Consider the following 24,262-nt stretch of genomic DNA (forward strand, 5'->3'; position numbering starts at 1 on the left):
GGAATTCCACATGCCCCACTAAAAAGTCCTAATTTAATGCTGATGTCCCTGACGAATAAGCATTACTGAAAGGAAACGCTTGTTACATGAAATTATATATTTTTCAGAGAGGGAGTTTAAGGACAGGCAAGCAGCGCCTGTATAATATCCTTGCCTGGTTTTCAAATTACTGAAAACTAAAGAGATTTCAACACTGTTTGCTGGAGGCTTTTGAAAATCAATTTTCTCTCTCCCTCCCCCCCCCCCATCACCATCAAATCACATGTCTGTGTTGCTTCTACTGAGAGGCTCAGGAGATGTAATAATTTCATCTACTTTCCTCAAAGTTTCATTTATTTGTGAGCAGAATTCTGGGGAAGGGGCAGGCATGGATCCATTGAGAATCCTGGGAAATTAAATACTACTAAGCAAGGAAAAAATGGTACGATATGTTATAAGAAAGTACTAGAAACTATGGTAAGAAGTATAAGTACATTCAATGTCGTAAATGTAACTTACATCGGGAAATCTGTTTTCATATAATTTAATTTACTGGAATGTAGTTTATTGGATTTTTTACTTTGGTTTATTTTTCTTTGGTTAGAAATTTTAAGAAAAGAGCATGTACAAATACAAGTTTAAAAGAGAGAGTCCAGGGGAAGGCTTGATTTGATCTAAGAGAAGTTAGACCTCTCCATCTTGGTAATAAAACGTCTTCAGAGAAGGCATGTCTACCGAGAAGTAATCCACACTGAGTTAAATAGGACTTACTCCCAGGTAAGTGAATATAGGATTGCAGATCCAGCTATACCTACAAATGATATTATTGCTCACACAAAATGTGAAAAGGGCAAGCAGTGAAATTCAAAAGCTGGTAGTATTTCAACTGATGTGTGAGTGTGTGCGTGAAGGCACTTCACCCAGTGGGTTGCTAAACCTTGCGGTGGACATGTTTAATGGAGTGGGGCAGGTGCTTCAAGCCCCTCCCCCCCCGTTAAACAGCTTGCTGGGCTGCACCGCTCTTCCTCATGCTGCAGTTGGTGGGGCCTCGTATTGGCAGCCTTGCAAACTGCAGAACCTGGACTCAGCTTTTTGTATGTTGTAAACATGCAACACCAGATGGCGCCAGAGAGCAAATAAAATTATAAGCGATTTTCCATGGCGTTTTTTTTTTTTTTTGTTATAATGATTTAATTTCTGACTTATTTATAACATTCCCCCCTCCCACGGTGTGTAGATCCACCCCCTGACAACATTTTACATTCTTATATATAGACCACTTCTTAAGAGCACCACTGACTGGACCATCCTGACATTGTACAAACACACAGCTCCTGGCTACTTCCTAAGCACCATTCTTCGAAAACAACATGGGAATGTAACATGTAACAAGAGTCTCTAAATAAATATAATCTAGCTGAAATATAGGGTGGTTCTACATTGTTTATCCATAGTGATTGTATTGCAGACATTTGTCGGGGTAGACGATGGCAGTCGTTTACTGAGCACTCATCCTGACTTGCTAATATTGTCTGATGTTATGCCAAGCAACTGTTATTCAACACCTCTCAGTGCATTTTCCCATCACATTCCTTTATTGCATTTTTAAAAAATCCAGTTTTGCGGTGTCTTTGGAAACTGGGTTTGGTGTGCAAGAGCACAAAATCAACATCAATGGCACATCCTGAATTTGCAGCTATGTGACTGAATCCTACCCAAAAAGAGCAACAGTCTGAAAGCACTCCTACTTAGTTGGGCTGTGGCTAATGCTTTCTTGAAACAACTAGAAAATATCTATGTATATTAGTTTCAGCTCATTTCAAACTGACTGCTTTTGTGACTATACTTAGTTGGGCGTTGGTACCTACATGCTTTATGTAAGATCTGATTGTTTTAACAACATAGTTTCATTGTTAGACACATACCCAGAGGACCTTATACAACTCAGAAACTAGAATCTCTGTATAAACATGCAGACAACTTACCACAACCCACACTCTGGAATAGCAGAGAGCACTCCAAAAGGAAATTCACCAGGGTTTTTGAGAACTGAATTAAACAGCAAGCTGTACATCAACATTAACTTTTATCAGAGATCCATTGGTTGACATTTGAGAACCTTTCACTTGAATAGTCTGATGTAAGTCAAAAGTTAATGTTTGACTAGATCGCCACGTATTTGCCAAAAGGCCCCCGTTCTTTCCTCCAAATCAATTTATGCTGAAATGTAGGATATGCCTTCTTTTTCCCCCTTCAAAAGTCATTGGGGAATGCAGGTTGGATAAGGGAAAATGGAGTAGAGAGGCTGATCAAATCCAGAAATGGCAGAACTCTTTCCTTGACTCTGAAAGGTAGAAACGGTGGCCTTTCCTGTTTCATTCAAGATCTTCCTGGGCTTGCCCTAGTTCTTCAAGTGGTGAATCAAGTGGTGATCAGTTCTGGGGTTCTGGTTTGGGTTCCTTTTGAAGGAGGTCACAGAGCTTTTCAACAATTTGGTACTATTTTCATTAGTAATGAAGAAGAGGTTCAGCTCAGTTTGTATTTGAAAGTTAATTACCAAATTCACACTTCCCAAAACAAAAAAATGTGAACTGAAATGCAAGCTATTGTGACATTATTTACATGCTCTGGTAAGTTCCAGATTGGGTTGTTGCAATGTGCTATGCATGAGGCAGCCACTGAAAACAACTCAAAAACTTAAATTGGTCCAAAATGCAACAGCCAGATTACTGGCTTGGGGTTCTGTTTAGATCTCATATAATAATAGTCCGGCTCTATTCTGCCTTGGTCAGACCACACCTGGAGTCCTGTGTCCCAGTTCTGGACACCACAATTTAAGAAGGATATTGGCAAGCTGGATGTGTGCAGAGTGTTGGGATGCTGCCAGGGAGGCAGCCCCACCCGTCATCTCCAGATGATCACCGGTCTCCCATGGAACAGCATCAGTCAATTAGCGACACGAGCCTCAGAGACATCCCAAGACCCATGCACACCCTTTTCAGCAGTCTCCACAATGGAAGATTCAGACAGGAAAGCATATTTACAGCTTTATTCAACGTAGATCAGAACAAAGGAAAAACATGACTGCTTGCCACCATGTCCAGGAAAAAAGCCAGAACAAAAGCTATATACAAAACAGAAGTTCCCAGAGAGAACAGTGCTGGGAGTAAACAGGCATGTGACAGCAACAATCATGACTGACCATTTAAGGTGGAACGGAAATATCCTAACACAGAGGAGGGCAACCAAGTTGATCACGGGTCTGGAAAGCAAGCGTTGTGAGTAACAGTTGAGGGAGTTGGTGATTAGCCTGGAAAAGAGGAGGCTGAGAGGAGATATGATAGCCATCTTCCATTATCTAAAAGGTTGTCACATGGAAGATGGATTAGGTTTTCTCCTGTTCTGGAGGGTAGGACTCTAACCATGAAGTGAATGGAACTAGTAGTGGACATAAATGTAGCCAGGAAGTTGGACAAGATCATCCAGTGGCATGGGATTGCTCAACGTGCCTCACTTTTGATCTGCTAGTTTTACTTGGTCATTCATTTGTAATACCAAACTTGCAGAGGTCTGCAGAACAGAGCCTTATCCAAGTTAATCAATCCTCCTTTGAACTCAGCTTCCACCTTGCTCTGATTTGAACTTGTCAGTTTCCTGTTGACCTCAGTGTTAAGGTTTGGAACAGCCTTGTGTCTAAAGTTCAGGTTCGTTTGTAGATAAATGGAAGGCTGCATGCAAATGGACTCTTGAAGTTCCTCACCTTATTTGTTGGCAGAGAAATTGTGAGACTCCATAGAATTTCTCCTGGGGGTTGAAAATTCTCCACCATTTTCTCAGGGTTGTGCTCACCATTAGAAGTGACACCTGCACAGTTATCAGCTTTTCCTTTTGTTGGCAGACGGTCCACCAACTGGACTTAGGCTTCATTCACATCAGACATTCAAAGCACTAGGGTCTACTTTAAACAGTCATTGCTTCCTGGGGGAAAGCCATGGGTTATTAAAGTGCTACCATAGCACTTTAAATGTACGGTATGAATGGAAACTTGGTGGTCTTATGGGCCCTCTTCACACAGTTCTGTGTATTACTTCAAATGCTGTACAGGAACCTATTCCCACCCCATTGAGAAGATTCCATCTATTACCATTTTTGCTACCTCAAAATCTGGTAAAGACAACTCTTTCTGCACAGATGGCACCACTCAGAGGGCTGTTAACTTCAAGTTAGTGAGCTTCATAGGGACAGTAGAAGCTACCTTTAACTGAGCCCGACCATTGCTCCACCCAGCTCAGTACTACCTACACTGATAGGCAGTGTTGCTGTTGTTTAGTTGTTTAGTCGTGTCTGACTCTTCATGACCCCATGGACCAGAGCACGCCAGGCACTCCTGTCTTCCACTGCCTCCCACAGTTTGGTCAGTTTGATGGCAGTAGCTCTCCAGAAATCCAAGCAGAGAGTCTCTCCCAGCCCTACCTGGGGATGCTAGGGATTGGACCTAGGAGCTTCTGCAATTGCTGCTGTTATTTGTTAGCAGCTGGAGCCTGGAGCCTGCCAGCAATAAAATCCCCGGTGCCAGTGAAGGCCATGCCAATAGTGGGCAGGGCCATAGGCAAAAGTGACTGGAACAATGAATATACATTTTACCTTTGTACAGTAGGCTACTTTCTGTAAACAGGCGCAGACGGCTCTCCACCCAAACAACAAAGAGCCATTTTCAGAGTTCAAGGTCACCTTTATTTACGCAAAGTTTGTTAGGCAATGTTGGCTATTTATTGAGCTTTCCTTCTGATTTGTGTGTGGCAAGCAATCATTGATTGATTGATTGATTATTCAATGTATATACCACCCTTTAACCAAAGATCCCAGTGCAACATTAAAAACAAAATTTACATAACATAAAAACAATAAAACAATCACGGAGGGCGGCTCATAATATCCACCCATCCACTTTTAAAAGGCCATAGATTATTTAATGGCCGAAGTCCTGGGTAAAATGGGAATGTTTTCACCAGGCACCTAAAGACATGTGATGATGTCATCCTCGGCACACCACCAGGGAAGGGGACACCCAGAGAAGGGCCTTGCATGACAACCACAGGGCCCGGGTCTGTTTGTATGAGGAGAGGAGGTCCTTAAGGTAATGAGGTCCTGAGACGTGCAAGGCTTTATAGGTCAGCACCAGCACTTTGAATGGGGCCCAGAAACGAAATGGCAGCCAGTGCAGTTGGGCCAGTCATCTTGCACCCATGAGCAACCTGGACATTAAATTTTGCACCAGCTGAAGTTTCCAAACCATCTTCAGAGGCAGCCCCATGTATAATACATTGCAGTAGTCTAACCTAGAGGTTACCAGAGGCCACATCAGTTAGGTAATCCCTGCAGAGATAAGGGCATAGCTGGGCCACCAGCCAAAGCTGGCAGAAGGCACTCCTCACCACTGAGGCCACTTGGGCCCCAAACCACAGCAATGGATCCAGGAACCCCCCCAAGTTATGTACCTGCTCCTTTAGAGGGTGTGTAAACCCCCAGGAGCAAGCAGTCTCCATCTGATCTAAGGAACCACCTGCTAACAGTGCCTCTGTCTTATCTGGATTGAGCTTCAGTTTATTGGCTCTCATCCAGTCCATTACAAAGGCCAGGCCCCAGTCCAGCACATCCACGGCCTCACCTGCAGATGTAAAGGAGAAATAGAGCTTTGTGTCATTATCATCACTTGTCGTAAGAAGTCTGGTTGTGGGAGAGAAGTGAGTTTGTTACACAAGAGTGCCGAATCAACTTTAACTGCTGCTGATTAGTGATTGTAGACATATGTACTATTCCTATGTTTTGTAATGCCCATTGCACGCACAAATAAAATCTTTGCACAATCTGAATTTGCTGGAATGTGGCTGAATCCCAGCCAAAAATAGTGGCAGGCTGGAAGAGCCTAGAGTCAAAGAGAACGGGAAAGAGATATGCCCCCCACCAAATATAAAGTTGGAGCTGACTTAAATGGAAGCATTCTTGGGATGCAGCTGCTATTCAGGATTCTGGTGCAGGATTAGGAGTTGTGCTGCTTGCAGTAGATGTCCATTTGCTTCCACTGTGCTCTTCTTGAAAATTTGTAAATGAAGCGAATATTTCAAAATCTCCTGAGGTCTCTTTCATCCCCTTAAATCTCATGTTGCTGTCTCAGACTTGTCACTGCGTGGAAGAGTGGGTGGCACATAACAAGGGATATTTAAAGTCCATGGGTATCTCTGCATAGTAATGGTACAGTCCACTTTCCCTTCTTTCATTGTTTATCATCCCCACAGCCTCTAATCTGGATGCTCAAAGTCCAGCCAAGAGTTAGGTCATCCCAATATCAACAAGCCTTGAATAACATCCATGGCGTTCAAGAAAACTCGGTAGTTGTGCAACCTCCCCCGTTGTGTTAAACTCGCCCCCATTCTTTGTTCCTTAACTCGTTCCGTCTGATTTTCCCCGTGACTGTCTTCGGCAGCTCCTTGACAAACTCCATCTAGCAAAACAAGAACAACAACAAGAAAGGAAGCATGGCAAATCAACCCATAGAGTGACTTCCTATACAATAGCTACAGCTGTTATCATAGGGTGAAATGCAGGTGGGGTGTCTGCTCCAAATAATGACAGTCTATGTGGACTGGCCTTTACAGACAGAAGGTTGAAGGGAGTTGTAGTTCAGCAACAACTGGGGGGCCAAAGGCCAGTGCAGTGTAGTGGTTAAGAGCGGTAGACTCGTAATCTGGGGAACCGGGTTCGCTTCCCCGCTCCTCCACATGCAGCTGCTGGGTGACCTTGGGCCAGTCACACTTCTCTGAAGTCTCTCAGCCCCACTCACCTCACAGAGTGTTTGTTGTGGGGGAGGAAGGAAAAGGAGAATGTTAGCCGCTTTGAGACTCCTTAAAGGGAGTGAAAGGCGGGATATCAAATCCAATCTCCTCCTCCTCCCTGGTCTAGGTAAAATGCGCCGCTTTAGATTGCAGGTGGGGGCTGTTATTTCTGAGCAATCAGTTTGCAGAGGCATGGGGTCTGAGATCAGGGCATCTATCAGTTGATGAGTGTTGCAAACAGGCCTGAATTCAGTTAGCCTCCGACATTTATGGACTTGTTCATGAATGGTGAATATGGGTCACTTCTCAGAGTTTTTCAAGGAGGGTGTGGAATTCAGCATCCAGATTAGGCGAATAGTTATCTGTTATTAGTGACAGTGAGTGTCCCAACTAGAGATGTTCTTATTACGATGTATTTAATAACACAGCATTCTTTATCAAGTCATGTACATTTAAGGCACTATTATACCACTTTAACATTAAGGGCTCCCCTCCCTAAAGATTATTGGGAGCTTTAGTTTGTTAAGGGTTCTGGGAGTTGTTAGGACACCCCTATTTCTCTCACAGAGATAAATTCCCAGAGTTCCTGGGGAAAGGGATTGACTCTTAAACCACTCTGGGCATTGCAGCTCAAAACCCTTAACAAACTATACTTCCCAATATTTTCGGGGGGAAGCCAAGATTGTTAGTGGCATAAAAGTGTTTTAAATGTTTGGCAAGGTTATGACCTCAGACACAGACATTTTGCTGTTGGGAAAATAAGTTTGAAAGTATGAAAGGAGGAGCCTTTCAAATCCCAGTAATTAAGAACTGGTTAACAAGATTGGGGAACATAGTAATCATGAGGAAAATTAGAAGTCAAATCAAAGACTAATGATAATTACTAGGTGATTAGATTCCAAGGTAACTGGTGTGCCTTCATTTCTTAAAAGATCAGAGGCATCATTATGGTATAGAAAATATGACTAGTGACCTTTCATATCTCTCTTTTTTGGTGTGGGGCGAGTATGTTATTCCTGAGCTTACAACACCGCTCTCTCCAGCACCACTATCTCTAAACATCTCTATATTCCATGGTAATACTTGCCTTCCTTGGATATTTGTATGGAGCAGTAACTTTCTTGACGTGCTCCTGCAACTGGAGTGTTAATTTTTCCTTGTCTTGGAGTGTGTAGGCTGGGGACAGGACCACAAATGCTTTCACCACCTAAAAGACAGAGTTAGCATATAAGCAAAGACAATCTCTCTCTCTCTCTCTCTCTCTCTCTCTCTCTCTCTCTCTCTCACACACACACACACACACACACACACACACAGGCAGTGGCGTAGCGTGGGTTGTCAGCACCCGGGGCAAGGCAAGTAATTTGCGCCCCCTAACCCATGGATTTGTGCCCCCTAACCCGTGGATTTGCGCCCCCTAACCCTAACCCCCAGATGTTGCACCCGGTGCGGCCGGCCCCCCCTGCACCCCCCACGCTACGCCACTGCACACGGGGCTGTGCCCCTGCTCACTCTAGTCACCAACACCCCTACCACACACCCTGCACAAACCCCTCTAAAGCCTCCCCTCCTCACATATTCTGGATGTCCTGCATGTGAGTATCCCACAGATGGCACTGGGATAACAGGATGCGGGATTAGGTGGACTATTGGCCTGTTCCAGAAAGGGCTTTTACTACTACTACTACTACTACTGCTACTACTACTAATAATAATAAAAGGTAAAGGACCCCTGACAGTTAAGTCCAGTCGCAAACTACTCTGGGGTTGCGGCGCTCATCTCGCTTTACTGGCTGAGGGAGACGACGTTTGTCTGCAGACAGTTTTTCTGGGTCATGTGGCCAGCATGACTAAGCCACTTCTGGGGAAACCAGAGCAGCTCATGGAAACGCTGTTTACCTTCCCACCGGAGCGGTACCTATTTATCTAATTGCACTGGCATGCTTTCAAACTGCTAGGTTGGCAGGAGCTGGGACCGAGCAACAGGAGCTCACCCCGTCGTGGGGATTCGAACCGCCAACCTTCCATTCGGCAAGCCCTAGTCTCAGTGGTTTAGACCACAGTGCCACCCGTGTCCCAAATAATAATAATAATACAGTCACAACAACAACAACAACAACAACAACATTATGTCACCCATCTGACTGGGTTGCCCCAGCCACTCTGAGCAGCTCCCAACAAAATATTAAAAAAACAATAAAACATCAACCACTAAAAACTTCCCTCTCCAGGGCTGCGTTCAGATGTCTTCTAAAAGTCATATAGTTACTTATCTCCTTAGCATCAGGTGGGAGGGCATTCCACAGGGTGGGTGCCACTATTGAGAAGGCCTTCTGCCTGGTTCCCTGTAGCTTCACTAGCTGCAGTGAGGGAAGCACCAGAAGGCCCTCGGAGCTGGACCTCAGTGTCCGGGCTGGACGATGGGGGTGGAGCTGCACCTTCAAGTTTACAGGGTCAAGGCAGATTGGGGCTTTAAAGGTCAGCACCAGTGCTTTGAATTGTGCTTGGAAACATACTTGTTTTATAAACAAAACATTTATTGATCAACCGTGTGAGGGACATTAGACTGAGCAGCAGTGACAGGCCCAAGGGTACCCGGTGAGCTTCATGGCTGTGTGGCAGGTTTGAACCCTGGTCTCCCAGGATTTAGTCTGAGCACTACACAACTCTAACCACTGCAGCATACTAGCTCTCTTAGCCCCAGGCAGCAGGACCAATAGCCTGGGATTATGGGAGTGAAACCTGGAGAGCCACAGGTTCCCCAGCCCTGCTGGACACAGTGGCGTAGCGTGGGTTGTCAGCACCCGGGGCAAGACAAGTAATTTGCGCCCCCTAACCCGTGGATTTGCGCCCCCTAACCTGTGGATTTGCGCCCCCTAACCCTAACCCCCAGATGTTGTGCCCGGTGCAGCCGGCCCCCCCTGCACCCCCCACGCTACGCCACTGGCTGGACAGATGCTCTTTCTGCAATTGTTACCTCTCCTCTGAGCGGGTCTGGGCTGCTGACAGCTGCGGCTTCTGCTACCGCTGGATGTTCCAAAAGGGCGCTTTCTATTTCAAATGGTCCAATGCGATACCTAAGAAATTGACATCATCATCATCATCATCATAAAAAATAAATAATAATAACAACAACAAAGCAATGATGAAATTGTAGGAGGAAAGATGCCCCGCACGGAAATGTCTCTTAACCTGAACAATGTCTATTTTGCAGATGAGAAGGATGAGTAGATTAGTTGCATTTGTTGGAACCTGGGGTGAGAACACAAACCTCTTACGTATAAAGAAGCTTACAGCTAACAGCTGAAAACTAGTATAAGTTGCAGAAAACAATAAATCACAAACAGGGAACCTCTGCTCTGGGAGCTGAATCACAACTGCTACTACTCTAGATAATCATAACATCTTTAACTCTCCTCTGAGGGGCTCAAAGTATCATTCACCCCTCCGCATGTTAGCTTCACAACAACCCTGTGAAGTAGATCAGCCTGCAAGCCTGTGATTGGTTGAAGGTCTCCCAGATCTTCGTCCAACATCCAGCGGCTACAGAGCACTGGCTGATTAGAATCATGTTCGTGCCAATGCAAGTTAGTTTGGGGATCCTGAAGTATCCGGGTTCAAAGAGCTACAGAAGCACACAATAATTAGGAAAGGAAGAGAACAAACCAACCCTGAAGAATTGATGACATCGTCAGCTCTCCCGATAAACCAAAAGTATCCATCTTTATCCATCAGTCCTCTGTCCCCAGTAAGGTAAAAATCCCCTCGTACTGTTGCAGCTGTTTTCTCTGGGTTATCCTAATGGAAACAGTTCAGAAAGGGGGAATTAACCACAGGGACATTTTGCCCCAGGACTGCAGAGTTATAGGAGCATCAGAAGTTGCTTCACCCGGAGTCAGAACATTGGTCCATTTGGTTCAGTATTGTCTCTACACTGACTGAGAACTCTGGTTTGTTAAGGGAGCTGACAGAAGGTTAGGTAAAGGTAAAGGGATCCCTGACCATTAGGTCCAGTCGTGGCCGACTCTGGGGTTGCATGCTCATCTCGCTTTATTGGCCAAGGGAGCTGGCGTACAGCTTCCAGGTCATGTGACCAGCATGACTAAGCCGCTTCTGGCGAACCAGAGCAGCACATGGAAACATCATTTATCTTCCTGCCAGAGCGGTACCTATTTATCTACTTGCACTTTGACGTGCTTTCGAACTGCTAGGTTGGCAGGAGCAGGGACCAAGCAACAGGAGCTCACCCTGTTGCGGGGATTCGAACTGCTGACCTTCTGATCGGCAAATCCTAGGAGGTCCCTATTCCCTATCCCCCTCACAGAACTACAGTTCCCAGAGTTCAATGAGAAGATGAATGGTGGTTAAGCCAAACACAACGCCTTTTTATGTGTTTCATCAATATGTTTATTTTCATGCACAGTGTCCCCTAATATATGCATTTATGTAATATTGGTTGGTTGGCAAACTGCATAGCATATCTCCAGCCAGGTTTGTGGCTGACTAACATTTGGGGCTATTTTTCCAGCTGGAACTCACTGGAACTCAGTTCCGGCACCTCTCAGGTGGGCATCATTGCCATTCTAAGAGAACAAGGATCATGGTGAGTTCTGGTACCTCTTTATCTAGAAAAATAGCCTTACTAATATCCTATATCCTTTTTAATGTGCTTGTAGGAGGGGCTTGGAGGGAGAGGTGTTATTGTTTTGCTTTGTTCTTGTTTTTATTATGTATTTTGTGTTTTCATCTTGCATTTTGATGCTGTGAGCCACTCTGAGATCTACAGAGGAAGGGTGGTATGCAAATTTAAAAATAAATAAACAAAATGCAAATGAAAAATAAATAAAAATAAATAAAAATGCAAACGAAATTCAGAGAGGTGCAAATTTTGAAGGGCAGATCTGTTCACACACACAGAGACGTATACCGGTATATATTGGAAAGGGCAGATTTGACAAGTCAGCTTCAAATGAAAACTGAATCTAATTTCTCTCCTACTGCTAATTGCTGTTGAGGATCTTTTGATGCCAACAGGCCTATGCATTTGTTAGAATTTCCCCAAGGTGAGCCAGTCACTTTAATGTTTCGTTTGTATTGCCTTTATTCTGTATTAGATGGACATATACAAAGCATGCTGTTCACTGTTTTGATATTTTATTTGGATGGATGGTATATGAATATTATTTTATATGTAAATAAAGACACAAATCTGCAACTCCTTCCAAGTTTCGCTTGGGAATTCCCCCCCCCCCCCGGATTCTGGGGCGGTAGTGATGAAAATGCAGAATAAACCTGAGTTGAACCAAAGGGAACAAAGCTCTGTGGATTCACCCAGACTTTTTAATTATGGTGTCCCTTCATATGCCACACAAAAATCAATGGAGTTCTCCAGAAGGCTTCTTACTACATAGCGAGAGAAGAAACCAAGGGGTCTTTGGGGCTTCACTCTTATGCCTATTTCTCCTTCTTTCCCAGGTGGCAGAACATTTGCTTCTTCATCTATGATCTAGAAGAAAAGTAAAGGTAAAGGTAAAGGCAAAGGACCCCCGGACAGTTAAGATCAATCAAAGGCAAGTATGGGGTTGTGGCACTCATCTCACTTTCAAGCCGAAGGATCTGCTGTTTGTCCACTGACAGGTTTCCGGGTCATGTGGCCAGCAGGACTAAACTGCTTCTGGTGCACCGTGGCGGAAGCCAGGGTGCATGGAAATGCCATTTACCTTCCTGCCGCAGTGGTACCTATTTATCTACTTGTACTGGCTTGCTTTTGAACTGTTAGGTTGGCAGAAGCTGGAACACAGCAACGGGAGCTCACTCCGTTGCGGGGATTCGAACTGCCGAACTTCTGATCGGCAAGCCCAAGAGGCTCAGTGGTTTAGACCACAGCATCAAGTATCCTCCATTCTGGTGTGTCACAACAGCTGTACTCTGTGGTTTCAGCTGGTGCCCATTGGGATTGTTGTTGTTGTTTAGTCGTTTAGTCGTGTCCTACTCTTCGTGACCCCATGGACCACAGCACGCCAGGCACTCCTGTCTTCCACTGCCTCCCGGAGCCTGGCCAAACCCATGTTAGTAGCCTCGAGAACACTATTCAACTATCTCGTCCTCTGTCATCCCCTTCTCCTTGTGCCCTCCATCTTTCGCAACATCAGGGTCTTTTCCAGGGAGTCTTCTCTTCTCATGAGGTGGCCAGAGTATTGGAGTCTCAGCTTCAGGATCTGCCCATTGGGATTAGTGTGTCAGAAAGCAAGGAGGCCAGCAGTAGGTAGAACCAAATGACTGGCAAAGTGAACTAATTTTAGTTTTGTCTCCACATTCTTCCTTGTTGAGTTTTACAAGGGCAACACTGAGACTAAGGAGGAAGGGGGATGCTGGCAGCTGGGGCCACTCTGAGACTGGTTGTAAGTAGGCAGATTGGCAGCTGTGGGGGGGGGGTGTTGGCTGAAGGCGGACTGACATTGGTAGTGCAGTGCCCCATTTTCCCTAATGGACCAACCTTCACTGGCTGTCATTTAAAAATGGATAGGAGCTAGAAAAATAGGAACCACTCACCTCGACTTGATATGGTGCACATGCCTTTCCCATTGAACCGGGTTTAATTTTCATCCCTTTTTTAACCGCACAAATCGCACCCTGTTTAAAAGAAGATTGTTATATTGTTTCAAAAGGGACTATATGGCATTTCCCCAACAGCTTTTGATATCTTTGCATCTTGATCTTCTGCACGTTTACACTGAAGTGACTCGCAAGGATTTCAAATGGCACATTCCCAAGTTTCTGTAGCTTTACAACGTTTGACTAGGGCCAGGTCTACACTAAACTATTAGATATATTGTTCTAAAATGTCACAGGGCATGCTGCTAAAATAAAAATGTTCCTTACCTTGTTTCCTTCCTAACAAAGCAGTTTCCCTATTGCCCGGTTACTGGTTGCTCTGCAACGCCCGATGGTGTCTCATTTTAATAACGCATTATTAAAAGCAAAACGTAGTATGTCCAAATATAGATAACCAAAAATAGATAACCGTTCCTTAAACCTTCCTTAATGTTATAAATCATTAGTGTAGATCTGCCCTAAAGGTAAAGGGCCCCCTGACCATTAGGTCCAGTCGTGACCGACTCTGAGGTTGTGGCGCTCATCTCGTTTTATTGGCCGAGGGAGCTGGTGTACAGCTTCCGGGTCATGTGGCCAGCATGACTAAGCCGCTTCTGGTGAACCAGAGAAGCACACGGAAACACCGTTTACCTTCTCGCCAGAGCAGTACCTATTTATCTACTTGCACTTTGATGTGCTTTCGAACTGCTAGGTTGGCAGGAGCAGGGACCGAACAACGGGAGCTCATTCTGTCACGGGGATTCGAACCGCCGACCTTCTGATCGGCAAGTCCTAGGCTCTGTGGTTTAACCCACAGTGCCACCCGCATCCCATAGATCTGCCCTAGGTTTCAATAAATAGCAGGGGATGTCACTGCTAGGTGCAGAAGTTGGGCCTGAACCCAAAATACCTCGCTACTCTTTTTAGCCCATCTGTTGTTTTTTTTTTCTCCAACAGAACCCCATTTCTCGGGAGGCAAATTGGTGATGCTTAAAGACAATCAGCTTGGCCCAGAACATGAGCTGAAGGTGCAGAGGTGGGGAATGCTGACAGATACTCACAATACCCAGAATCCTCCTTTTAGGCAAGGAAGAAGCATTTTATGTGAGTTCAATGACAACTATTTATTTACCCAGTGAAAACACTAAATTTGGGTGCAAAGCAGGGGATCAGTGAAGGTCATGACCTGGGGAGACGGGGTGTGGCTGGGGCATGAGAAGAATCCTGAGGGCCAGATAGTGAGGCTTGGCGTCCACCTTGGCCCATGTGTTTGAGGTCCCCTATCTCCATCTTAAAAGATCATTGAAAGCGTAAGAATACACAGGAGCACCTACTGTTTCCGTCTGTCCATAGAGATCATAGATCTGCAGTCCTGTCATGCTCTTCCACTGCTCCATCACTTCAGGATTCAGAGGTTCCCCTCCACTTAAGCAGTACTGCAGACTCATGAACTTATAACTGAATGTGGGTGAACAAAATAAGAGACCCCCAAGGACATTTTATGCAGCATCTTAGAAACGCACAGTTCAAGGGGGGGGGGGTCATCAACAAGGCCTGGCAGGTGGTTGGGAGTTACACTCCATGGGGAAAGAACATGAACTCTATTCAGTCATTTGGTGGCTGTGGGTACGGAATAGGTGAAGGGGGTATCTCTAGAGCACACCTGGCTCACCCCACCCCCATATATCCCAACATATGTGTTGTCCAGGAGTGTGGCTGGTGCAAGCACTGGCATCTAGCGGGCAGGCCTAGATAGGCACCTTCTAGAGAGCCCCTTCTGAGTACCCAGAACATGTTGCACAGAAGTTATTGGGCACCCTAGGAAAAGCACATTCCCCATGCTTCCCGATGTCCCAGATACTGCTTTGATGGTATTTAAGACTATGGTGAAATGTGGTCTCAACACACCTTCAGGCCACTGGAAAAAAAGGATCACTGCATCAGTATCTAAATATAGTTGTGTGTCTCCATCCTGAGCCATGAGTATGTGTACAGATGTACTCTTTATTTGGAATCCAGCTTGGCCTGTTTTGCTCCTGATGACATCATTAGGAACACAACTGGGTCCTTATCCAATTTGTGTAAGCCTTCCAAACCGCATCAATAAACCTTTGCACTTCCCACTTGTCATTCACCCGACTTAGCAAAGGCAGTTGTGACCATGGTAGTGCCAGGCCGTGAGATTTTCCTCCCTCTTCCTCCCTCTCTCTGGCACCCTGAATGCTGTTATGGCAGGGGCACAAGTGTCTGGGAGGTCTAAACTGAAGCTATTGGGTGCCTTGGGAAAAACACATTTCCCAGGCTCCCTAGTGCCCAAGGCACCACCAAGGGGAAAGAGCAAGAACCACACCCCTTCCTGCTGCTACCACTCCAGATACCAGCATTAGAAGTAGAAGTTCTTCTCTTCCTCTCAAATTGAAATTGTAATTCTTGGAATGTAACGTTTGTCTGGTATTGGAAACAAGTAGGGCAAGATGCTAAGGTTTGTATTTCAAACTAGAGCTTCAATAACATCACTGACATCACTGAGTCTGGTCGCATGCAGCAAATCCATTCTGAAACAATCGTATTCAAGGTACCTGGTGAGATCGCTCTGTGCCAACATGCGGAACAAGGTTGGAGGACCCAGGATGGTAGTGATGGGAAACCGGGACAGAGTCTAGCACATAAAAAAGGCAAAGGTTGTGTAAGAACAACACAATCTGATCCAACCCAATGTCTTGATCAACTGAGTTTTATATTAACTGTCTTGGTTCATCTCACAAATTGGCTGATGCACTGTAGTGCTAAACTAGGGGGGTGGGGAACTTTTTTCAGGCTGAGGGTCACTCTCTCTTCTTGGTGACCTTTTGAGGGCCACATGCCCATGGTGGGTGGGGCCTGAGGGGAAAGTGGGCGGAGCAACCAATGTTAATTTTACCCTGGAACAGAGGGCTTAGCTCTACACACTCTCTAGTCTCCAAATGAAAAGCATTATCAGAGTTCAAGGACACAGTCTATCCGGACCAAAACACCCAAGGAGAGTACAATGCAAGTCTAGCGAGGGTTGTAGTTTGGGGAGAACCCCAAAGGCCAGACTGAGAGGGCTGCATGTGGCAGAAAACAAGCTTGCACCATCTTCCATTGACAGTCCTTCAGATATTTGAAGAAGGCTCTCATGTCTCGGTTCTCGTATTGTTTCAGAAAGTGTGAATTAGGTAGCTTTATCTTGAAATGCAAACTGAATTTATTTTGAATTTATCTCTAATCCCTCAGGACAAACATTCTCCTCCATCCCTAAGTAAAACAAGAGCAATTGTGGTCTGATTAACCTTAAGTGGGCATAAATCCCAACCTATTCCACAGGCTCAGAGACAATAGCTATTAGTCAAAAATAATGTTAAAAAACAATCAGTCTCATTATTGTTCCTCCACTTCTAATGTAATCCCAGCCACGGACAAGCTGCCATTATAGCGAAAAATCAGGTAGAAATGTTTGAAGAGACAGGAGCAAGAATCTTACATTCAGGATAATTGTTGATTCTATTTGCTGCAGGCTGTGTATGAAGACGCAGGAACCCAAAGCCCATGGTTCGAAAACAGACCCCAGAGAAGCCACCACCCATCCTGTATCTGCAGTGGACCACATAATGTCAGCAGGGGTCAAATCCAGCCAGTATCTGATATAACAGAGGAAAGAAAATGGCAACAGGCAATTCAAGCATGCATCAAGGGCCTTGAAGATTATGCTCAGGGGCTGGCATTGTACTGTTTGGTATTATTATTATTATTATTATTATTATTATTATTATTATTATTATTATTATTATTATTTTATTTATTAAATACATTTGTACCCTTCAAAGTTTGCAACCCTGATCTACTAGGGTCCCTGCCCCCATTTTGGAAACCCTAAGGAGCCCCTTCCCCTTAGATTAATGCTGATCAGGTACCGCCCAGTAATTGTGCCTGGTGTTTTGATGCATTCACATTTAGGTGTGCAGTCTGAGTCATGAATTGCATGAATGCGTCTCCAAATGCCTATCTTACTTTGCTGCACTTTAACTTACCAAGTTGCCTTGCTTCACCATAAGCTGGACTTCACTTTCCCTTGCTTGACTCTCCTCTGTCTTCCTGAAAACTGGACTTTGCCCTGCCTTGCCTTGCCTGACTCTGTGATGCTGGACCCTGAACTTGTGCCAAGAGAAATTGAGGGAAGATTGGCTGGGGGTGAGCGGGAGAGAAGTTCTTCATGAGTTTCTCTGGGGTGGGTCTCAGTATTAGTGTTGGCAGCAGCAACAACTGTGTTGGCAGCCTGGCCGCCATTTTTTATCCCTCATAATGCATTTCTGGGGAGTTGTGGAGTGGGGGCTGATGGGAAATGGAAACTGCCTCACAAAATGGTGGAGAATATATGGAGAAAATGTTGCAAAGTAACCTTCTTTGGTGAGGAGAAATAGAAAACCTCAAGACCTTTTCTCAGTACATTTTTGCTTTGGCTCTATTTGATACCTTTTGTGGGCGATGGGCCGGAAGCCAAGACTCCCTTGGGAATGCTCAGCCATCTTTGGAGCCCCCGTCGTTCCACTGGTGAAGTAAATGACCATTGGATCATGGATCTTTGTTCTCACGCAAGTATGGCTGTCAGGAGCCTCTCTGTGTAACACAGAAAGCCACAATAGTTAAAGTAACTCCAATCACAAATGCAAGAGGCCACTTTCCACCCACAATCATATACCCAAATTTAGCCTCTATCTATGCAAGAAGCCTTAACAGAGCTCACGGATGCATTCCAGCCAGGCACAAGCACCCAAGGAGGCTGCAAAGCAGGGCCTGGGAGGGGGTGGTCTGAGGAGAGAAAGCCATGCTGTTGTTTTCAGGGGGTACTCAAGGGTATTGGGACGCGGGTGGCGCTGTGGGTTAAACCACAAAGCCTAGGACCTGCCGATCAGAAGGTCGGCGGTTCGAATCCCCGTGAGGGGGTGAGCTCCCGTTGCTCGGTCCCTGCTCCTGCCAACCTAGCAGTTCGAAAGCACGTCAAAGTGCAAGTAGATAAATAGGTACCACTCCAGCGGAAAGGTAAACGGCATTTCCGTGCGCTGCTCTGGTTTGCCAGAAGCGGTTTAGTCATGCTGGCCACATGCCCCAGAAGCTGTACACCGGCTCCCTCGGCCAATAAAGCGAGATGAGCACCGCAACCCCAGAGTGGGTCACGACTGGACCTAATAGTCAGGGGTCCCTCTACCTTTACTCAAGGGTATGCACCTCTTTTTTGTTGTTAAAAAGTGTGGCACTTACTGTAACAACTTCATGGTGAATACCAGCACCTTTTTTTTTTCTAGGGGGAAAAAGCACTGAGAGAATTTATGCCTGGAAAATGGCTATGGCCTGAGGAAAGTCTCAAGGGCTAACCAGAGAGGCTTGGAGGGCTGCATTTGGTCCCCTGGCCCTGAAGGTTCTCCACCCCTGTGTTGTTGGATGAAGCACAATGAGGGATACTCACTTGCAGAGTTCTTTGAAATTCAGCCACCCATCCCTCGGGCCTTCAGATACCACCAGTTTGGTTTGCAGGAAGTTGCAGCTGCCTGCAATGGAATCCACTGCAGGGGCCACAGCGTCTGTGGTGATGATACACTTGGCCTTTGATGCCTGAAGTCTGTGCTGAATGTCTTTTGCTGTTAACTGGGATATTCCAGGCATAAGGATGATTCCTACAAGAAGAGCAGTGTTCTTTTTAAGGACAGGTGGATCTGTGTTGTAGGAGTTTTGGAGACTCAAATGGTTCTGGGCCAAATGGAGAGGCCTGGTGGCAGGGGCGTAGGAAGGAGGGCCGCCCCATGTGCCCTCATGGAGGGGGTGACAAATTATCAAGGAACAACTACTGCCCTACTAGGGCAGTTCATAAAAACCCTTTAAAAAAAAGCCTGCTCCAAAAGTCCTACCTTACTACACTAGGGATTATATAGCTACATATGAAATTTCATGCATATCATTAACTGACCCTCCTCCACGAAAATAGCTGTTTACTTGGCCGTTTTCCTATGTTGTGAAGGCTGAAATTTCAACAAAGCACATGCCTTTGCTAGACTCTTTTCGGGCACCTGCTGAAAGCATTCTTCTTTAGGCAAGCATACCTAGATCTTAGGAAGTTGAAGAATTTTAATCTTAATATTTTAGCTTTTGTATGTTTTAAAGTAGGATTGTTATTTTTTCTTGATTTTACTGCTGTGGTGTTTTTTGTTTGTTTGTTTGTTTTGGTAAACCACTTTGCAGGTTTTTAAAAATAAATTTTATTAAATGAATAAACAATAAATATAAATAAAATAACGCAAGCCAAAACACAATCCATCCTGTAGATTTAAGTATCTGTCCATAGTCGCCTGCTTGTTATCAGAGGCTCAGAATCCACATTCCTTTGTAAGAAAATATGAAATAACATAAAACCATTTTTGCAGGCAAAAAAAATAAAATCAATGTGGGGTGTGTGTGACAAGAAATGTTCCACACCAGGTACCACCTGACCTTCCTACGCCTCTGCCTGGTGGGTCTAATCTGGCCCATGGCATGGAGTCTCCTGACCACCATTTTATGGCAGGTGTGGGGGAACCATTAGCCCACCAGATGTTACTAAACTACAACTCCAATCATGCCTGGCCATTGACCCTTCTTGCTAGGGCGGATGGGAGTTGTAGTTGAGTAACATCTGGAGGGCCAGAAATTGCCCACACTTGCTTTGTTGTTCCAACTTGTGGGTCGCCACCAAGAGCTGCCCCCCCCAACATGATGCCTTCCTGATGTCTTGCACTACAACTCCCATCATCCTTGACCATTGGAAGTTTTGGCTGGGGATGATGGAAGTTGTAGTTCAAGACAGTTCCAAGAACGGCTGTATTTCAAGGATCGGGAACTTGTGGCCTTCTGGTTCTGTGGTTGCAAGACTCCAGGTCCCATCATCCCTGAACATTGGCCATGCTGGCTGAGGCTGATGGGATTTGGAGTCTAACCACACCAGAAGAGTCACAGGTTCACCATCCCTGCTGTATTACGTTCGGCTATTTTTATTGACCTGTCCTTATGCAAGCCACGGTCACCAACCACCATTCCGGGATTCGGGGCAGGATAACCAAAACTCTGTCTCCTTTGCATAGCCCACATTGGTTGGAGAGTATATTGGCCACTTTCCTGGACAGGACTCCCAACTCCTCAAAGCTCCACCTTACTTCACCCCCTCTTCCATTTATCCACCATAGTGCTGGGTTAGAAGGTCTTTTTCCTTCCTGCAAAATAAATGCAGATGTGTTAAAAGAAAAGGAAAAGTTTGTTTTGTTTATAGACCTGATTTAGCAGGGGCGGGGGTCCTTTTTTCAGCCTGAGGGCTGACCGTGTTTATTTGAAATGTGTGTTTCTGGGCACTGTGATCTATCGTGTTTTTAGGTACCATGCTCTTGTGTGTTTAAGGGGGCCGTGTCCTCATGCGCAAGCAAAGCCCCCCAAAATGGGATGTCCTGATTTAAGCGGGACAGTTGAGGGGTATGTGATGACCACGTCAATTCCAGATCAGGCTTGGAGGGTGTGTGGATGAAACTTATTACTGGGCTCCTCCAGGCAGCCTGTTATAATAATATAACAATAATAATTTATTATTTATACCCCACCCTTCTGACTGGGTTTCCCCAGCCACTCTGGGCGGCTTCCAACCAAATATCAAAAACAATACAGCGTCAGACATTAAAAACTTCCCTTCAGGTGTCTTTTAAAAGTAAAATAGTAGTTTATTGCCTTGACAATGGGAGGGTGTTCCATATGGCAGCCGCCACTACCAAGAAGGCCCTCTGCCTGGTTCCCTGTAACCTCACTTCTTGCAGCGAGGGAACCGCCAGAAGGCCCTTGGAGCTGGACCTCAGTGTCCGGGCTGGATGGTGGGGGTGGAGACGCTCCTTCAGGTATACAAGACCGAGGCCGTTTAGGGCTTGAAAGGTCAGCACCAACACTTTGAATTGTGCTCGGAAACGTACTGGGAGCCAATGAAGATCTTTCAGGACTGGTGTTATATGGTCTCGGTGGCCACTCCCAGTCAGCAGTCTAGCTGCCGCCTTCATCCTTATTTGCTTACATAAAGCTTATGTGGAGGCTAGATTGTATCTGGTCTTTACTCAATGTCTGTTGCAATCTGGTGGGGGTGGGTTTGTACACCAAAGAGCATTATACCTGATTTGTCTATGGGGTGTTTATACATCTGCCCATTAATCATTTGCTCACTCCTCACTTTTTAATGCATTCCTCCATAATTTTCTTAAACGTAAAAGGTTCAATTATTTTTAAAAGTGGATTTGTTGTGCTGGGATGATAGAGCGTTTTAATCCACTTTAGTTGTGCAAACCTAAATTTTGTTGTATGTACTTGAAACAAATTTCTGATGGTTTGGAGGTGCTCACTATTTAGAAGTTGGCATCAAAGCATCATATGTGTGTATATATATATTTCTAGAAATACACACACACACACACACACACACACACACACACACGTTAACTGCTTTTCAAACAAGGACACAATCAGATATTAATTTAGAAGAAGCCACTTCATCTGTAGAAGGAAAGTAAATTCTACCTTCTCGATCTGTGACCATTTATCCAATACGTCACTTGCAAAGTTAAAATACTCAGGTAGCTGCTGCTCTCCTTGGCTTTGAGCTTCATACTGAGCAAAAATAGGAGAGCCGAGGAACCTGTTGTGCCTGTGGAACCATCGGTGATGCAGTCGAAGTATCCAGAACGATCTGAGAATCTGTGATTTCAGTAAAGTTTTCATGGCGGAAGAATTAAACCTTGCAATGACGTTAGCGCTAAAAAAATTAAAATACTCCTTTGGGTCACCAATCTACAAGAAAAAAAAGCACGGCGCAGAAGAATAAATACAATTCCAAATAATGGCAGCCATTGTCATCTTTACAACAGCCTTTTAAGGAAGATTAGCACGATTGTTCTCCTGTTGCAGACCATGCATTGATAGAAGGAAAGATACAGTACTTGCCTAAGGCAGGGGTGTGAGTCAGGGAGATCTGGACTTACTGAGCTGCTCCAGATGACCTGTTTATCAAGTAGTCATCCTGATTTGTTTGGACAAAGCTTACAGAGAGGTGATACTATGCCCAGCCATTAGCATTTGTTCTGATGTGTTGGAGAGGTTATATGACAATGAGCACACATCCTGATTTGTTTAGACATCTTCCCATTAAACAATTTGTTCATCCCACAATTGTTGTTGTTGTTGTTGTTATTTCCTCCCACTCTTTTTTATTGAATTGACAATGTAAGTGAGTTGATAACAGAACTATTCACACATACACATATATTTACAGAAGTTTGTGTGTATATTTGTATATTAAAGGGTAAAGGTAAAGGAACTCCTGACCATTAGGTCCAGTCGCGGATGACTCTGGGGTTGCGGCGCTCATCTCGCTTTATTGTCCAAGGGAGCCGGCATACAGCTTCCCGGTCATGTGGCCAGCATGACTAAGCCCCTTCTGGCGAACCAGAGCAGCACACAGAAACACTGTTTACTTTCCCGCCTATTTATCTACTTGCACTTTGTCGTGCTTTCAAACTGGCAGAAGCAGGGACCAAGCAATGGGAGCTCACATCGTCATGGGGATTCAAACCGCGACCTTCTGATTGGTAAGCCATAGGCTCAGTGGTTTAGACAAATACTATATATGTAAATATACAAATGCAAATACTACACACACACACACACACACACACACACACACACACACTCTTATGTTTTTATGACATTGAATAAGCTTCATGGCTGAGTAGGGATTTAACCCTGGCCTCCCAAATCCTAGTCTGTCACTTGAACCACTACACCACACTGCCAGTTCACTGCCAGTTCACACTGTTGATCAGCCCGGTGTTGCTGAACAACAACTCAGTGGATTTGTAACTGGCTGACTGACCGAACCCAAAGGGTGCTCATCAATGGTTCCTCTTCATCCTGGAGAAGAGTGACTAGTGGGGTGCCACAGGGTTCTGTCTTGGGCCCGGTCTTATTCAACATCTTTATCAACGACTTGGATGATGGACTCAAGGGCATCCTGATCAAATTTGCAGATGACACCAAACTGGGAGGGGTGGCTAACACCCCAGAGGACAGGATCACACTTCAAAATGACCTTGACAGATTAGAGAACTGGGCAAAAACAAACAAGATGAATTTTAACAGGGAGAAATGTAAAGTATTGCACTTGGGCAAAAAAAAATATGAGAGGCACAAATACAAGATGGGTGACACCTGGCTTGAGAGAAGTACATGTGAAAAGGATCTAGGAGTCTTGGTTGACCACAAACTTGACATGAGCCAACAGTGTGACGCGGCAGCTAAAAAAGCCAATGCAATTCTGGGCTGCATCAATAGGAGTATAGCATCTAGATCAAGGGAAGTAATAGTGCCACTGTATTCTGCTCTGGTCAGACCTCACCTGGAGTACTGTGTCCAGTTCTGGGCACCACAGTTCAAGAAGGACACTGACAAACTGGAACGTGTCCAGAGGAGGGCAACCAAAATGGTCAAAGGCCTGGAAACGATGCCTTATGAGGAACGGCTAAGGGAGCTGGGCATGTTTAGCCTGGAGAAGAGGAGGTTAAGGGGTGATATGATAGCCATGTTCAAATACATAAAAAGATGTCATATAGAGGAGGGAGAAAGGTTGTTTTCTGCTGCTCCAGAGAAGCGGACACGGAGCAATGGATCCAAACTACAAGAAAGAAGATTCCACCTAAACATTAGGAAGAACTTCCTGACAGTAAGAGCTGTTCGACAGTGGAATTTGCTGCCAAGGAGTGTGGTGGAGTCTCCTTCTTTGGAGGTCTTTA

General features: G+C 45.1%; 2 protein-coding genes and 1 long non-coding RNA gene across 5 annotated transcripts in view; 1 reads left to right on the forward strand and 2 right to left on the reverse strand.

Moving 5' to 3' along the window:
* Window positions 1-24,262, reverse strand: part of LOC310692879 (acyl-coenzyme A synthetase ACSM3, mitochondrial-like) — a 180,227-nt gene that overhangs the window by 17,130 nt on the left and 138,835 nt on the right. The window contains exon 1 of one of the 3 annotated variants that reach the window (XM_083474349.1): window positions 1,965-2,114. The exons of 1 other annotated variant lie outside the window; for it this stretch is intronic. The gene's annotated coding sequence lies outside the window, so the exon portion shown is untranslated. Of the gene's footprint in view, window positions 1-1,964; window positions 2,115-24,262 lie in introns of those variants that run through there. One more of the 3 variants, XM_083474350.1, reaches the window with a different exon arrangement.
* On the forward strand, window positions 736-12,403 carry LOC310693009. Its single transcript, XR_014518957.1, has 3 exons — window positions 736-756; window positions 11,341-11,415; window positions 12,288-12,403. It is a non-coding gene; the product is annotated as an uncharacterized lncRNA (long non-coding RNA).
* Window positions 4,949-22,521, reverse strand: LOC310692989 (acyl-coenzyme A synthetase ACSM4, mitochondrial-like). The gene is made up of 13 exons (XM_083474602.1): window positions 21,996-22,521; window positions 20,452-20,662; window positions 18,889-19,096; window positions 17,898-18,041; window positions 16,909-17,065; window positions 15,986-16,065; window positions 14,741-14,864; window positions 13,365-13,445; window positions 12,217-12,318; window positions 10,483-10,610; window positions 9,790-9,889; window positions 7,900-8,019; window positions 4,949-6,481 (listed from the first exon to the last, which is right to left on the reverse strand). The coding sequence occupies exons 1-13, from the start codon at window positions 22,194-22,196 to the stop codon at window positions 6,395-6,397; spliced, it is 1,743 nt and encodes a 580-aa protein (XP_083330728.1). The 5' UTR covers window positions 22,197-22,521; the 3' UTR covers window positions 4,949-6,394.

The sequence above is a fragment of the Podarcis liolepis genome (genome assembly GCF_965112155.1).
Source record: "Podarcis liolepis genome assembly, chromosome: 14".
Lineage (NCBI taxonomy): Eukaryota > Metazoa > Chordata > Lepidosauria > Squamata > Lacertidae > Podarcis > Podarcis liolepis.